Here is a 16,117-nt window from a genome sequence, read left to right on the forward strand (position 1 = left end):
CATGTCAGGTTTGATAAACCGCGAATAGCAGAACCTTAAATATCAGGGTGCAAAAGTATATCATTGCAGTTGTGGAAATGGACCCCCAAGCATTTAGAGACCCAAAGAGAAATTCAGTCAGTTATGTCATTAGTATAAGCCTGGTGTTGGCTTAGTGGTTAGGGTGGCAGCTTGGGATCCCAGTGTCCTGAGTTCAAGCCCCGGTGGCTGCTGAATTAACACCAGGAGGTTGACTCAGCCTGTCATCCTTCCGAGGTCGGCGAAATGAGTGCCAGTGTACTGGTCCCGGTGTATGCCCCGGTTAGAATAGGTGTACCATATCCCTGTGTGTCGTAAGAGGCGACCAGGGTTGGCGTCAGGAAGGGCATCCGGCCATAAAACATTGCCTCACAAAAAGCCAAACCCCTGCACAGCAGGGAAAAATGGCTGTAAAAACGGTCATTTTATGTCATTAGTATGTATGATTAGACAGACCTTGCCCTTTGTCCAGGGGATTTGGGGGGGGGGGGGATGGGAATGCATTGTGAGATTAGCACGTTTCATCCCCGGTATAATTTCCCCAATTTTCCAACTTTCAATCCATCGACACATAATTAGCAGCAGATAGAATAGAAAAACATTGGGGGGATTAACTCAAGAATCATTAACTCAAGAACTGATAATGATGTAAAAGATAAAATCCATACTGTCGAGAACTTTCCAGAACTTGAAAATGCTTTTCATTTTGCAGGAATTTCAAGGAGTTTCGAGGACTGTGTGAACCATGCGGAGTACTGAAAATCGTAGTGGTTGTGACAGCACAGAAAGGCATCCTATTTAAATAAAATAAAATAAATTCAACTGCCAAGGAAAAATATTGAAGTATTGATAAGTAATAAAAGCACAAGAGCAGCTGAGTGAAACAACCTTCCAGATGCAATCACCAATGGTTTCCAGAAGTTTTCTCCTCATACCTTGAGCGAAAGCCTGTGGGTCAACACGGCTTTGATGTTTCCAACGTTGACGCGGTTTCAGCGCCTTATCCACAATCACCTTGTGCTGTATATTCAACTTTGTCAAGGATCTGCATTCAAAAAATGCAGACTAAATGTTATCATTGTATATTAATTCAAAATAACAAAGAAAGGACTGCTCACATGAAATTATATAGGATAAAGGTTAAAGTTTTTCATTTTTCAGAAACTATAAAACAGCCTAATGGTACACAAGTTCACCAGAATATAAATGTAATACTACAATGCCATATATGATATGATATGAACTGCAAAATATGATACAAAATTGGAGCTGTGTTTCCATTTGAGCCCTTCATTCATGATGCTGAGATCCTTCCTATGTTGAATCCCATATATAGTGCAGATTTGCCGATTAGTTTCCTTATAAAATGATGCAATAGGACAGGATTAATTTGAGAAAAATAAAGGACAAATACGAGAAAATAAAGAAACAAATGGTGATCGAGAAAGACTAAACAATGTACTATTAACAGACAACATAATATTAATTTCAAACAACACTGAAGAACTGATAATGATGTAAAAGATAAAATTAGAGGAAAAAGATGAGACAAAAAATAAATATGATGAATACAAAAATCACGTTCAACCCGGTATGGAACAAATTAAAATAGATCATTGCACAGTTGAAGGAAACCAGTGATTACATTTCCTTTGACAAACTCAAAAATAGGAACACTGGACCTGCAGCTTATCTGGGCCCTACCCTAATGTTGTTACCCAAGTTTGGTAGCATTCTGACTGGTGGGTCTGGTAAAGAAGATTTTTGAAGAAATTTAATAAGTTGGCCATTTTGACCGACTTAAAGTCAAGTGACTGGAACGAGCTTTGCAATCCCCGTTACCAGTCAGGATGGGAATGTTGCTGCCAAATTTCAGCCGGATCGGTCCAGCGGTTTGGCCGGAGAAGTCGAAATGGGAGACTGACAGATGGACAGTGCACAATGACAATTTTTTGATGACAACCTTATCTGGAATTCCAATTCCAGATATAAGCTAAAACAGATATAAGCTGATCACTCTGAAGAAGTTATGAGAGGTTCACACCTTTTTGGGTGAGAGCAATTGGATTATTACAAAAAGCCATTTCAAGCAAACTAACTTTGAGTCTGGAAATTAAAGTTTACAATCAGCGCATAATACAAGTGAAATGTGATATCTTACAAGTCAGAACGAACAAAAATTGGTCACGATATAAAGAGCTTGTATGACGGTCACGATAATGGAAAGATGCTTGTATGACGTAACAGAAGGAGATGAGAAGAGTAGCCAATGGATCAGAGAGAAAATGGAATTCAAACGATATTTCAGTCACAATAACAAAGAAGCAATGGACCTGGGCCAAGACAAAACCAAAGGACGATAGGAATTTACTGGTAACCAGACAACCGATAATAATAACCCCAGCCTGTGCTACATCTATTTAACACGAGCAAATACCACCCATCGCTTCGCTGATAAGAACACAAAGAGAGGGTGGGGGGGGGAGGGAGAGGGAGTGATGGGCAAGGGAGGGAGAGGAGTGAGGAGGGCACCGAGGAGGGGTGGGGGAGTGAGTAGGAGCAGGGGAAGGGAAGGGGAGGAGTGAGGGGTACCGAGGAGGGGTGGGGGAAGGGAAGGCAGTGTACTGGGACGTTACTGAGGTGAAAGTGCTTTCAATCGTCGATTGCGAAAGTGAACTTGTTGCTGTTGCAGACTTTGGTTTCTTTGAATCTGCATTCTCAACCGTCACAAATAGGTACTCTCACTGGTGTTTGGTTTTCAAATGTTTTGGCATATTGGACTTACTACAGTGATAAGCAATGTCTATTGAACACAGTGAGCATGCAACCTTCAGACTATCTTCTTTAACCTTCCCAAAATAGTTCCAAACTGCACTTCTGGACCTTTTGAACGACATGTCAAAACTCATCAGTCGATACACAGTATTGCTTACCTGTCCGTCAGCAAGGCAATCAGCACACTTTACCAGCCAACTCCAAATGCCTTGCTATTCATTTAAAAAGGAACAGACCCCTGGGGGATGTTTAGTTAGAAATTATTTGCTTTTGCCTCTATATTGAAAATGGGATGCCCCAGGAGCATGTTCCTTTTCAATTCATGCATTACCGGGCCATGTGGAACCGGAATGAAATATATATATATATATATATATATATATATATATATATATATATATATATATATATATATATATATATATATATACATATATAGGTTCAGGTCAAGAAATTCTAGAGCTTTTCATAACTCAGCTGCAATGCTTAGAAATGTCCAGAGAGTTCAATTGTGATAGAAGGGGAGGGGCTTTGGGAGGAGGTAAGCATGAAGTCAGGGGAAGAGAAGGCAGACGTGCGGTGAAGCATTAATTACGATCCATACTGTCTCATCAAAAGGATTCTGAATAGAATAACAGTGAAGATGGAAACAAAATAATGTCTGAAATACATTTTCTACCAGTCATACCATAAGCACCGCCCGGACACATCCACAGACAAGTACTGCCGAGCCACAACCTGAGAGAAGCACCACAGGTTATAACAAACACAACCCGGAGATGCCCGGAAAGTCAAACAATATCTAAATTAGACAAATGAACACTTTTTTAGCAGTAGGAACTGCTGCTGAGGTCAATTCTGCATTATAAATTTTGAAATTCAGCTCAGCTGAAGAGATTCTCAAGGTTATTGCATATGTGGAAACTAAAGAAAGCCACGAACACTTGGAGATGCCCAGAATGTCAAATAATGTCCAAATTGAAAACATTTTTTTTAGCAGTTGGAACTGCTGCTGAGGTTAATTAAGAAGTTTAAATTTTGAAATTTGATTCAGGTTAAGAGATTATTGAGCTTATCGCATTTGCGGAAATGAAATATAGCCAAGAACACTGGAGTCTCCGGGTGTGTATAGCATTGTGATGTATCCAGCGATTCGTAGGTACTGGGTATGAAGATGAAGCATTTGATGAGGTGAGTGAGGAAAGTGAAAAAAAAATTTTTGAGCACTTTATCATTTTGAAACCATTGTGGTCCGTTCCAAGTCAAGGCATTGTTGAGCAGGCCAAACAAAGTGGTGAATTGAGACCCCAGCAAGCTGACAGAGGGCTGACCAAGATAAGCCTTGATAAAAGATAATTAAATAAGGCCGTTAATTATCTTCAAAAGGGGTGTGCTTAAATGAACCCAAACACCCAATTTTCATTCACGCACTATCTTGGAATTCCGCTAGTATGCATGCAAAGTTTGTGGTTGCTAGTTTTCATTGTTTTGAAGTTATTGAGGAGATTGGCTGACACAAACCGACATTTATTAGAGTGCGTGTGCTGTATACAATTGCACCGAGTTTGAAATGTCCACGGTGTCCCCCCCCCCCCCCACGTGCCTCAAGTGAGCCAATGACGGCCGTCCGGCAGATGGCAGTGCGTAACCTCGACGGAAATGGCGACAATTGACAGAAATACCCGAGTATTTCAATGGAAATTTGTGAAACTAATGTGTTATATATGTGAAAACCATTGAATTTATTGCTTGACGGAAAAAAACCCAAGAAACGCTCCCCTCTCATGTACGAACAAACGAAAGACGTCATTTCCGCCCACCATGGCATTTCGCGCCGAACGCCGAAAGCTAAGTTCTTCTTATGCCATCATCTCTATTATAATACCAAGCTTACACACTAAAAACTCGGCTCACCGTCACACGATCCCTATGAAATTGCTGTGGCACTTGGCGGACATGCCGACAATGTTTGGGAAGTCTTGGCATTCCATAGTACCACTTGCATTTTGCACAATGCGTATTTTTGTCATTCCCCGTGTGCGGTCTGTCGTCTGCTACCAGCTATGTTGTACTGCTATCCCGTGCATGTGCACGGGTATCGCTAGTTCTCTTTAATATTAGCCATAAGCAAGTGTTTCGTCATGCATTAGTAGTTGAAATTTACTTACAATTATGGCAGATATTGGTGGCAAAGTGATAAGTGGTTCTTTCAACCAGGGACATCTTGAATTATTTTCATAACTTTGTACTGTACATTCAAAATATGCAAAAATTAAATATGCTTAAATTCAAAATGTGTTCGTCTATATTTTATATAATAACAATATAACTAATATTATGTAGTTGGTGTTACCACTATGTTTCAATGTTTTGCTCAACAAATATTTTTGCTTTGCATTCATCTTTTCATCAGCAAAGCTTACAATTTACTCATCATTTGTTTGTCTGTACATTAACTTTATGATTATTATTTTTTTACATCATTCTTTTGCGGCCCCCTGCCACGCTGTATCGAACAATTTCATTCCTTCTGTTATATATAAAGGTGCTTATCACAATAATAACAAGATTTTTACATTTCAAATATTAAGTACGCTTTTTAATTGTTTTTCAACTGAAAAAGCATAAATTGCATATTTTAACATTCGTGTACTCATTTGCTTCACCACATGCGCTGTATTGAAGGATTTCACTTATTATAAATTATATCAGGGTGGACTTATTTAGATTAGTCAGCTATCTCTGAATGTGCGTTTAGATTAGCAGTCTCATTCAATTACCCAATCAGCATCACCAGATAGTGTTTAGATAGCACTTCATCCCTTATTCCCTGTGTAGTTTAACGATTAAATGTGCCATCTTTTCTCAAATTAACTCCTTGTGAAATTGCTAATTCCAGTGTGAAATCGTTATTTATTGAACCGACACGTTTCACATGATGCTACGTGCAGGATGTCACGTGATCAGTCGCACACGAGTTGACTGGTTTGTGCGTGTTTTGAACGCATTAAGGGTTTTGAACTCCAACCATTTATCTGGGAAGATTTATGACCAACAGCTTTCATTCATGCTGGACAATGGTGGCCTGCATAACGTCACTCGGCTGTTCCTGCCACGATTGCTCGTTTTGCACGTATCTGGCCCAATGAGTTTTGAGTTCTCAGACGAGGGGTGAAGGAATGATTCCAAAGAATTGACGAGAGAATATCGATGGTGCAAAAGGAGAGCGAGGGTCATCGCTTGGTGCTGCAGGAGTTGAGCCGAGGTGCTCTGAAAAGCTAGCGCCTAGCGAGAGTTCAGGTTCGGATAATGCAGCCAGAGAGAGGCAAGCCTGATCCATTTTGTGCACACCATCTCTCACGATTGAGCAAGCCAGGACCACTACGCTGTGCTGTGAATTCTCGGGAAGATGGGAAGTTTCTCCAGCCCATTATGATATTCATCATTCCTCCCTCTCCCTTGTCTATCTTTCTACCCATGCGTGTTTGTGTGGATGAGGTGTATTGTTAAGCTCGCCTGTTCGAAGAACAGAGAGCTATAGCGATACCCCTGGCATGAGCGTGAGCGTCAGCGTGAGCATCAGCGTGAGCATCAGCGTCAGCATGAAAATGTTAAAGTTTTTGGTGCAAGTTATTTCCTTTCTAATGTTTTTATCTACCACACTATTTTTTACTGATTACAATATACAAATACATATATTGCTTTAAAATTATTTGGATCAGACTTCACTTCAATGCTTTATAAAAAAAATATTATTAGACTCGTCTTTTAAAAACTATAAATGTATAAACAGGCGAGTGTTGGGTGGCTTTGACACTAACTCTCTGGTTGTTTTAGAAGCAAGCACATGTCTTCTCTGCCACTGCAATGCATTCCTATCCTCATTAAAAGAGTTTTATAATTTATGCAAGTTGTTCTGTGGTGCACGCGCAGATCCTCATGGATATTTAAATTGAATTCGGGTGTTGTGTCAACGAGTGTGAACTTGGATAAATTGGCATCCAATTCTTAACGGTAATTCAAACGGTGTGGTTTTTAATTGACGTTTTAATTTCAGTCCCTCTCGATTCATTCCCTGTACGGCCTCCTTCCCGCTCGGCTCGGCTGGCCCACGGAGATAATCTCCGGCCTGGTTGGGATGGAAAATACCGATCGACTCACAATAATTAATGTATCAATGACCACAATTATTCTGCTATTACTTTGTGTGTGAGTGACGAGAAGCCTTCGTTGAAGAGGGAATCCTGGGTTCTTGTTGTTCAATTGACAATATTGGGGATTTTTGAAACACAGCAGGTGACTTGAATGGACCTGAAATGAAATTAAAAAAAATATAGTGTTGTTTATATACCTGGTAAAGTCACATCAGTATAACATGCATAACAAGAATATGAAACCAGGTCTACTTCCATCACGGATCATGTGCCGACTGTAATGCAACACAGAACACACACAACTCCTTCAGTCTGTTGGCTGTCTTAGCTTGGTTGTGAAACCCTCCTGACCCTGGAAAATATTTCTTCTCAACAATATTGGCATCGACCAATTTTTAGGCAAAATAACCAGAAATCTAACAATTGGCAGAAGTCCCATATGTTTTGTGTCACCTCTGCCAGAACACATAATCTGCATGCCAAAGCTCTTGGGTTATGAATGGATTAATGAAAGAAAAGCTTTATGTATCATTTCAAATTTAACATGGATCATTTTCTGGATTTGCAAACCAACAATGACACCAAGCACACAAATATAGCATTACAAATCACAAATCGAAAATTGTACATAGAGAAAGCATACCTGTCAATTTTTGACCTTAAACACTCAAGGGAGTGGGAAAGCACGTTAATAATGAACAAGAAAAGCTACTTCTATAATAAACAAACATATTTCATACTATAATGTACATCATAAGGATGTCAGCTTTCCTTACCATTTCTAACGATCTTGCTCATAAGAGTGAAGGGAGTCATTTCAGGTGTACGTGTGGAAAGCTTGGTTTGCCCTTTCAGTGGAGATGACTTGTACCTGAGCTGTGAATGAAGCAAAAATGTGATTTTTTTTGGAAATAGAAATCACAAAACAATTAACCTGAATAACAGTACTTCGAAGACCTTTTCCTTCGTACCAATATCTATAATGATAGATGATGGAATGTGGATATTACAAAACTTGAGGTTGCACATGGTTTACAGGAATATATCCATGATCATACTGTTAATTTGAGAAGTATCTGCTTGTGCAATGTTTGACTTCTATGCACTCCTGAACCACTGAACAAATAGAGTTGAAAACTGCTGCTGGTTGTATTCGGAGGGGGGGGGGAGTAGCACATAGCAAACTGGAACAGCACTCAGTAGAGCGCACACCTCCACCAGGCTGAACAGTTTACGTTTTGCATCCCGCTGATAGGCCAGATCTGGATTCGGACCTGAACTAAAATTTAATCAGCTAACCTAACCAACTCAGCCACCAGGTTTCGTCCAAATCCGTCCCCAACTTTTTAAGATATTCTGCTTTATTGTATGTCATTTTTAGCCCTGTCTTTCAATGGTGAAGAATCACCGAAGAAGATAAAAAAAAATTCTCGCATCTGGATCTTCACCAAAATCAAATCGATTTGTCCTTGTCACATACCCAACATGTCCACCAAGGCAGGGGGGGGGAGGCAGAGCGAGATGGGGGGAGGCAGAGCGAGATGATGGGTGGGGGGCAGAGACAGAGCGAGATGATGGGTGGGGGCAGAGACAGCGCGAGATGATGGGTGGGGGGCAGAGACAGCGCGAGATGATGGGTGGGGGGCAGAGACAGCGCGAGATGATGGGTGGGGGGCAGAGACAGAGCGAGATGATGGGGGGAGGCAGAGCGAGATGATGGGGGAGGCAGAGCGAGATGATGGGGGAGGCAGAGCGAGATGATGGGGGGAGGAGGCAGAGCGAGATGATGGGGGGGGAGACAGAGCGAGATGATGGGGGCGGAGGCAGAGCGATGATGGGGGAGAGGCAGAGCGAGATGATGGGGGAGGCAGAGCGAGATCGGGGAGGCAGAGGGGGAGACAGAGCAAGATGATGGGGGGAGACAGAGCGGGATGATGATGGGGGGAGGCAGAGCGAGATGATGGGGGGGGGAGACAGAGCGAGATGATGGGGGGCGGAGGCAGAGCAATGATGGGGGAGAGGCAGAGCGAGATGATGGGGGAGGCAGAGCGAGATCGGGGGAGGCAGAGGGGAGACAGAGCAAGATGATGGGGGTGGGGGGAGGCAGAGCGGGATGATGGGGGGAGGCAGAACGAGATGATGAGGGGGAGGGCAGAGCGAGATGGGGGGAGCAGAGTGAGATGGGGGGGGGGAAGCAGAGCGAGATGGAGGGGAGGAGGCAGCACGATATTGGGGGGGGGGAAGGGGAGGCAAAGGGAGGGCAGAGTGAGGGCAGGGCAAGGGAAGGCAGCGTGGGGGGAGGGCAAGGGAAGGAAGCGTGAGGGGAGGGCAAAGTAAGGCAGTGTGAGGAGAGAGTCCATCCAGACATAACCACTATCCAGACACATACGGAGATAATCACCATCCGGAAAAATCTGGAGACAATCACCGCCCAGACACTTACAAGAGATAACCACTGTCTGGGCATAACCACCGTCCAGTTTGTGCAGAGACAAGATGAGAGAGAGAAGGAGGGAGAGAGAGAGAGAGAGAGAGAGAGAGAGAGAGAGAGAGAGAGAGAGAGAGAGAGAGAGAGAGAGAGAGGTGGGAGGAGCATGCTGCACTGTATTAGGAGGGGGTGCAGCGAGGATGGGGCAAAGAGAAAGAGGGGGTGGGGGTAGAGGAGTTAGCAGAGAGAATAGGTTGTGCTTTATGAAAAAAACACACACACACAAACACACAAACAAACACACACACACAAACACACAAACAAACACACACACGTCATGTGACAGGTGGAAAAAATTTGATTCTTTAATTTAGAAAACACTTTAATATGGCGAACGGCTCGGAAATCAGGTGTTATCTATATTACAAAGCAGGTGAGTGTCTGTCCATCTGTCTGACCCTTAACCACTCTCTCAGTTTTGGGGCGAGCCCCACAAAGCCTTTTCTGGAACGAATGGAGAGATTGAGTTGAAGAGAGATTCAGTAAATAATGTGAGGGATTCCTTCCACCTGTCACATTTGCAGATTCGTCATTTGTAGGTTCGTCATTTTTTGCACAAGTCCTTAATGAACCAGATGTCCAGCGGCTGCCCAGCCCTCCCGTGCACTGTTGGGTACGTCCCAGCACTGTTGGGTACGTCCATAGTCAAATACATTTTGCTTTGAAATTCACAAAGAGAAGCTATATAACTTTCATAAAGAATAACCGATTCATATAAAATAACCATTTCTTTAGAAACAGTCATGACGACAAAGGAAAATGTGATCGTTCATACGCTGGCTGCTGAGGTTAAAACCTCCACCACCCATCATCATCATCATAAGATACGGGATGAAACTTTGCCACCACGGCACCCGCAACCAGGCATGCACACACCCACACCCAGAGATTCCCTTACAGATCCAAATTTACCCACTTGTACCATGTAACGCTATCTTGTAGCAACCCTCGACTGTACATCTCGATCTGGACACGAACTGTACCGCCATCAACTGTAGTAGTGTAGGGCGCTTGGCATATGGCTTAAGGGCTTCAATGAAATGGTTGATGAGGAATGGCTGGCTTGCCATGCGATAGCAAGCTGATTGGTAATGGTTCCCACCCTCACCCACGCCCCCCCCCCCAACAAATGGGTGTAGAGGAGAAAGGTGAATCACTGGCACCTTGAAACTAGTTCTGTTGGGGAGATGGGACGCAATAGCCTTGGTAGGCAGTTCATCCAGGAGCCGTTATAATCCTGTTGGCATTTTGAAGAAATTAAATGGCCAAATAGTCCAACAAAAAAAAATCAAATTCGTTATTTTCTATCTTTTGTGGGTGTCAAAAACACTTCCCTACAACCCACTCAGGAATGGGGTCAGGGATCATTTAATATTCCCTTTCACATGGCTAGAAACTGTAACTGTAGAAGCTAAGGAACTGTAGAGCGATTAATTTTTTTAATCCTAAAAAAAAATTAAAAATTTTTTAATCCAACTTAAAATATCGGTAGAGCACATACCTCCCTCTGCCAGGCTGAACAGTTTAGGTTTTGTATCCCACTGATAGGCCAGATCTTGACCTCCAAAATCTAATCAACCTGTTCTTGTCACTTATCTAACTCATCCACCAAGTTTCGACCAAATCCATCCACAAATTTGATATATCATGCAATTGTACACCGTCTACAGGTTCCATCTTCAGGTGCTGCACAACGTCATCGCCAGGCGCCGTTTTTCACTCCATTTGTTTCTTTGTTTGTGTTCTTGTTTGTTTGTCCGGCGATATCTCAGCCATCCTTTGAGTGAGGAAGCCGAAATTTGGACATGACAGTGACCAAGTGATTTGGCTATAAAGGGTATATTTGATTTATTAATAAATCAATCAATCGATTAATTATTCATTTTTTGATTGACTAGCAGAGCACCCGCCCTATGGACAATCTTGTTCCAAGCATGCAACACATTCTTCTGACACATACCTTTATTTGGGGGGTGTATAAACAACTGTCAGCTCTCTATAGGCAAAAAAAAAAAACCAGGGTTATGTGGATGAAGCAAAAACATACCTAATGCTCATAATTCAAAACACTTCACTGTACTGGAAGACATGGGTACAGGAATACTGCACTGTACTGTAAATGGTGGAGGCTTGTAATACCCAGCCCCACCTGGAGGCGGCACTACACGATACACATTTACATAGAGAATTTGCGACCCCCCCCCCCCCAAGACCACTGGCAAAGACAAAAACACTCCTATACATTAATTATGGTCATGCTGATCATCTGCAGCAAGTGTGGATGTAATTGGCCAAGAACTATAGGAGTTGCATGACAAACAAACACACAAACATTGGTCTGTGAATTATAGTAAGGATTACTTAATTTGCAAAAAGTTACAGATTCGGATTAAATGAGTGGTGATTTAGGAGTGCTATTAGGCAATTGATGAAGAAATTAATTATTTTACGATTATTATTTTTTATTTTAATTACGCAATAAATAAATAAATTATTGGCCACGGCTCCCTCCCAATTCCATCTCCATGTGCTGCACAACAGCATCACTGGGTGCCGAAGGTGCCCCGGTGATGTCGCGCGCTGGAGGATAGGTTATTTATATGTTTGGCATGGCGACGGTGTACTTTGAATGTCGCTCTACTTGTATGTCGTATTTTTGGCCCTATCTCTCAATGGTGAAGAATCACTTAAAGTCTATGGTGAAGAATCAATTAAAAATTCCAGACAAACTGAAACCACAACTTCCACCTACCTTTGATGGCAGAGGTAATGAAACAGCAAGAATTGGAAGGGGAAAATGGGGATGAAACAGAAAATAAGCAAATAAACTGACAACTTACAAACAAAAAGAGGTGGGGGGGGGAGAAAAATCACAATAACCTGGAAAAAGGGAGTGCTTCTAGCTCACAATGTGGAGCAAGATGTGCGTTTCTGTACCATAAGTGAGCGACACAAGCTGTTCTGCGGGTTGAGACTGCATGTCAAGGAAGGGGATGCAAGTGGACCTCTCCCCCGTGAGATGGATGATGGTGCATGGCTCAAGGACATTCTTGAACGTTTGCGCTTGCGTTGTGAAGAGAAAGATGACCTAAGGGCAAAAACAACTAGCCATTACATAAAACAAAAAGATCCCAAATGTCATGTAACTCACTTCATGTTGGGCATACAAACATCGGAAAACATGGACTTATCTAACATGACCCACGTAAACTAATACAGCATTTTCAGTACGAGTGCTTTTTTGAGAGGGGGCAAGGAGCATTCTGGTGGGGGGAGGAGGGGGGGCAGTGTGGAAAACCCCTCTGGTTCATTGTAGCTTGGGGTCAGTAATCATATTTTTGGTATACAGGTGCTGAATTTATGTTTGCATCAAATTATATAAAAAGCAAATGGGGAGTGTAGACTGCTAGACTCATGTTGAATCCACCTCTGATGTTTTTTTTTTCCTCTGTTATAGATGTTCAACTTTAAACATATCCTATTCCATGCTCCAAGTGTTAAAAAGTCAACATATAAATTTTGCCAAAACAAACTCACCGCATAGATGGAACCATGCTGGCAGCAGCACGAGGACTTCCTGAAGAAGAGACACATGCAACTGTACACGGCAAAAAAACACAGACATTTTAAAATCAGCCTCAACTCCATTTAAAACAAGGACAAATGTGTCCAAGAGCAGCGTCCTAAAGGTTTTGTGAGCTAAAATATCAATATATATATATATATATATATATATATATATATATATATATATATATATATATATATATATATCTACATACATATATATATATATATATTTAAGATAAAATTTAAAAAAACAACAACAACTTCCGATATTTCGTCACGTGCCTTGATTAAGCCAATAGCGAAACGCGTCATAATGTATTTACGTATTTACGATATATCGTGTATTTACGAAATAAATAACACTGGTCAACAATTTTTTACTTTCTGAATGTTGTCTAGATTTCTACAAGTGAATTAGGGTATTCTGGCACTGCTGAATCAGGAAATGGCATCCGTTTCTCTCCATCAGGTCAGGTTTTTGTGCTAAGTTGATTTGAAAAAATCAGATCTTGTGACAAAATCAATTACATTTTTGTGGTATTATCAGCTGATTTTTGTCAACACATATCATCCTAAACATGTTTTTAAGAAAAAAAATGTTTTGCCAACAACATTTATTGATTACATGATAGAAACATCGATTACTGTCATCTGAATGGTGGGCATTGATAAAGGTAAGTACAAGTAAATTGCATGTTGCGTCACCACTGTTCAAACTTCAGGGCTTGAACTTCCGTTTCTTCGAACTCCTGGAAAGTTCAGCGGCAGGGAGGTCTCTCTTCAGATTCCAACAGTAGTCAGCCATCATGACTGCGTCCCAGCGACCCTGATACCTGGTCTCCATCTCCTTCATGTCCTGATGGAATCTCTCCCCCTGCTCGTCACTCATTGAACCCAGGTTCTCAGGAAACCGGTTCATATGTGAAAATAGGTAGTGCATCTTGATGCTCATGTTGCAGCCCAGGTTTCTGAAAGCAGTCAGCATGTTGTTGACAAGTTCTGCGTAGTTTCTGGCCTTATTGTTGCCAAGAAAGTTCTTCACTACCAAAACAAATGTCTTCCACGCTTCCAGTTCCACTTCGTTCATTGAGTTTTTGAACTCTGGATCTCTGATGAGCTGACGGATCTGAGAACCATCAAAGATGCCAGCTTTCAACTTCTCCATGGTCAATCCTGGAAAAGCCGAGCACAAGTAAGTGAAGCAGTCACCATCTTTGTCCAGAGCCTTGGTGAACTGCTTGATTAAGCCGAGCTTGATGTGCAGCGGTGGGAAGAGTATTCTGTCTCTGTCCACCAGAGGGTCGTTGATGACGTTCCTTTCTTTGCATGGCACCAATTCCTCCCGCACAGGCCAGTCCTTCTTCGTGTAATGCTGAGCACGGTCCCTACTATCCCACATGCACAGAAAACATGGGTACTTGGTGAAGCCAGACTGTTGTCCCAACAAAAAGTTCACCATCTTCAGGTCAACACAAATAAACCACTTATGCTGATCATAACCAATTTTCTCTAGCACGTACTTCACCGCTTCATACTTCTCCTTCAGTGTAGTCGAGTGAGCGATGGGTACAGAGGCAAACTGGTTGCCGTTGTGTAGCAGAACACATTTCAGTGATCGCTTGCTGCTGTCAATGAACAGTCTCCAATCTTTGGGTTCGTACTGTGGCACTCCAAGCTTGAGCAGAAGCGCATGTCATAAATTGGCGCATGTAGGTATTGTACATTCTTCAGAGTTCGTTATTTCAAGAAATACAACTTTTTTGTATCACATTATTACAAAATCTGCCCCATTAACTTTAGTTTTGATCCACGAACTTTATGCTTTGCCTCACCAATTTTTGGAAGATTTTGAGGTTTTATGACTTCAAACTGATCCCTTTTCGACATAATCACCCAGAACTATCGTACCTGAATACTTCTTGTCATTAAAATAATTATTTCCAATCAAAACAATTATTTGACATGACATTTTACCCCCACCAACTTCTTCTAAAATGCTCCACACATGCGTACATGTGAACAAAAATGTAAAAAACGACATGTGGCCATATCTCAAAAACTTGACCTGATTGAACAAACTAATGTGAGTTTTGGATTCAGCACATCAGATTCGTCCTAAATCAGCTTAAAAAATGCAGACAACAAATTTGTTGTTGACCAGTGTAATGTATTTACGAAATTACAATACGATAAATGGAATAATCTTTAAATAGTAACGTGAACTTTTCGAAACTTTAAAGCAAATGTCCGAATATATTTAAAAGTTCATGATAGACGCTCTCAAAAGGCACCGTCTATGTGAGGATTTGTACATGTGCTCAGTATTTAAGGAGATCTGGATCTTGTATATACAAGAGCTGAGTCCTACAGATTAAGGTTTTGTCTTCACAAGAAGAAAAAGAAGAAGAAGAACAAGAAGAAGAAGAAGAACAATGCCGAGCTCTCTATGAGCAGCGTTCGCTACGCGAGACGCTGCTAAAAAGCTCGAGATCACAGTTACTGACCCTGGACTATGATCAACTCAATTTCATTTTCTAAAGTCTGTGACATTTGAAAAATATTCTTATGAACTATCCCCTCCAAAGAAGAAATTTGACGTTATTTTAAGTTTGAGAAAATATTGTAACTCTCACGCTCATCAAAAATATGTTAAATTTACGTTAACATTTTCCAGTGATTCATCATTGTATTTAAATTAAAGAAACATTAAAAAAAAAACACAAATCGAGCAATAATTGTGGAAATTTGAGGAATCTTACTGTTGACTTCAAAAAACTATCACCATAGTGTACCATACTTTATGCAGAGCGTTGGTGTTGCTGAAGCAGTAACTCGACTACAATTCTGGTCGAGTCATCCCTCCGGCTGAGGAAGTCTCTCCCAACCCTTCAGGAATGAGTGAGGCCAACTATGGGTTGAGGTGTATGTATGACGAGATGTGTGTGTGAAGTTAAATAAATATGCCTGGTGCTTGTTATTACCCCGTGCACATGAAACGTAAAGCAGGTTTAAGAAACTGGTTCATGTCTGTCCATCTCTCAGTCTGTCGACAAAAACGTCAGTTTATGATCAAGGAACAACTTTATTTGAATTGAATGTTATATTTTGAACT

At 41.5% G+C, this 16,117-nt stretch overlaps 1 protein-coding gene across 13 annotated transcripts in view; it reads right to left on the reverse strand.

Moving 5' to 3' along the window:
• Nucleotides 1–16,117, reverse strand: part of CENPT (centromere protein T) — a 152,944-nt gene that overhangs the window by 132,168 nt on the left and 4,659 nt on the right. For 7 of the 13 annotated variants that reach the window (XR_015060218.1, XM_085888937.1, XM_085888940.1 and 4 more), the window contains 5 exons: nucleotides 12,973–13,033; nucleotides 12,373–12,523; nucleotides 7,724–7,823; nucleotides 6,996–7,104; nucleotides 954–1,063 (listed from right to left, as the gene is read on the reverse strand). Coding sequence is in view for 12 of the 13 variants with exons in the window: in XM_085888937.1 (XP_085745063.1) it covers nucleotides 954–1,063; nucleotides 6,996–7,104; nucleotides 7,724–7,823; nucleotides 12,373–12,523; nucleotides 12,973–13,033 (531 nt within the window). In the remaining variant the exon portion in view is untranslated. The remainder of the gene's footprint in view (nucleotides 1–953; nucleotides 1,064–6,995; nucleotides 7,105–7,723; nucleotides 7,824–12,372; nucleotides 12,524–12,972; nucleotides 13,034–16,117) is intronic. The other 6 variants (XM_085888939.1, XM_085888938.1, XM_085888942.1 and 3 more) reach the window with 1 other exon arrangement.

The sequence above is a fragment of the Eptatretus burgeri genome, chromosome 7, assembly GCF_056783735.1.
Source record: "Eptatretus burgeri isolate ZD-2024b chromosome 7, Ebu_testis_v1, whole genome shotgun sequence".
Classification (NCBI taxonomy): domain Eukaryota; kingdom Metazoa; phylum Chordata; class Myxini; order Myxiniformes; family Myxinidae; genus Eptatretus; species Eptatretus burgeri.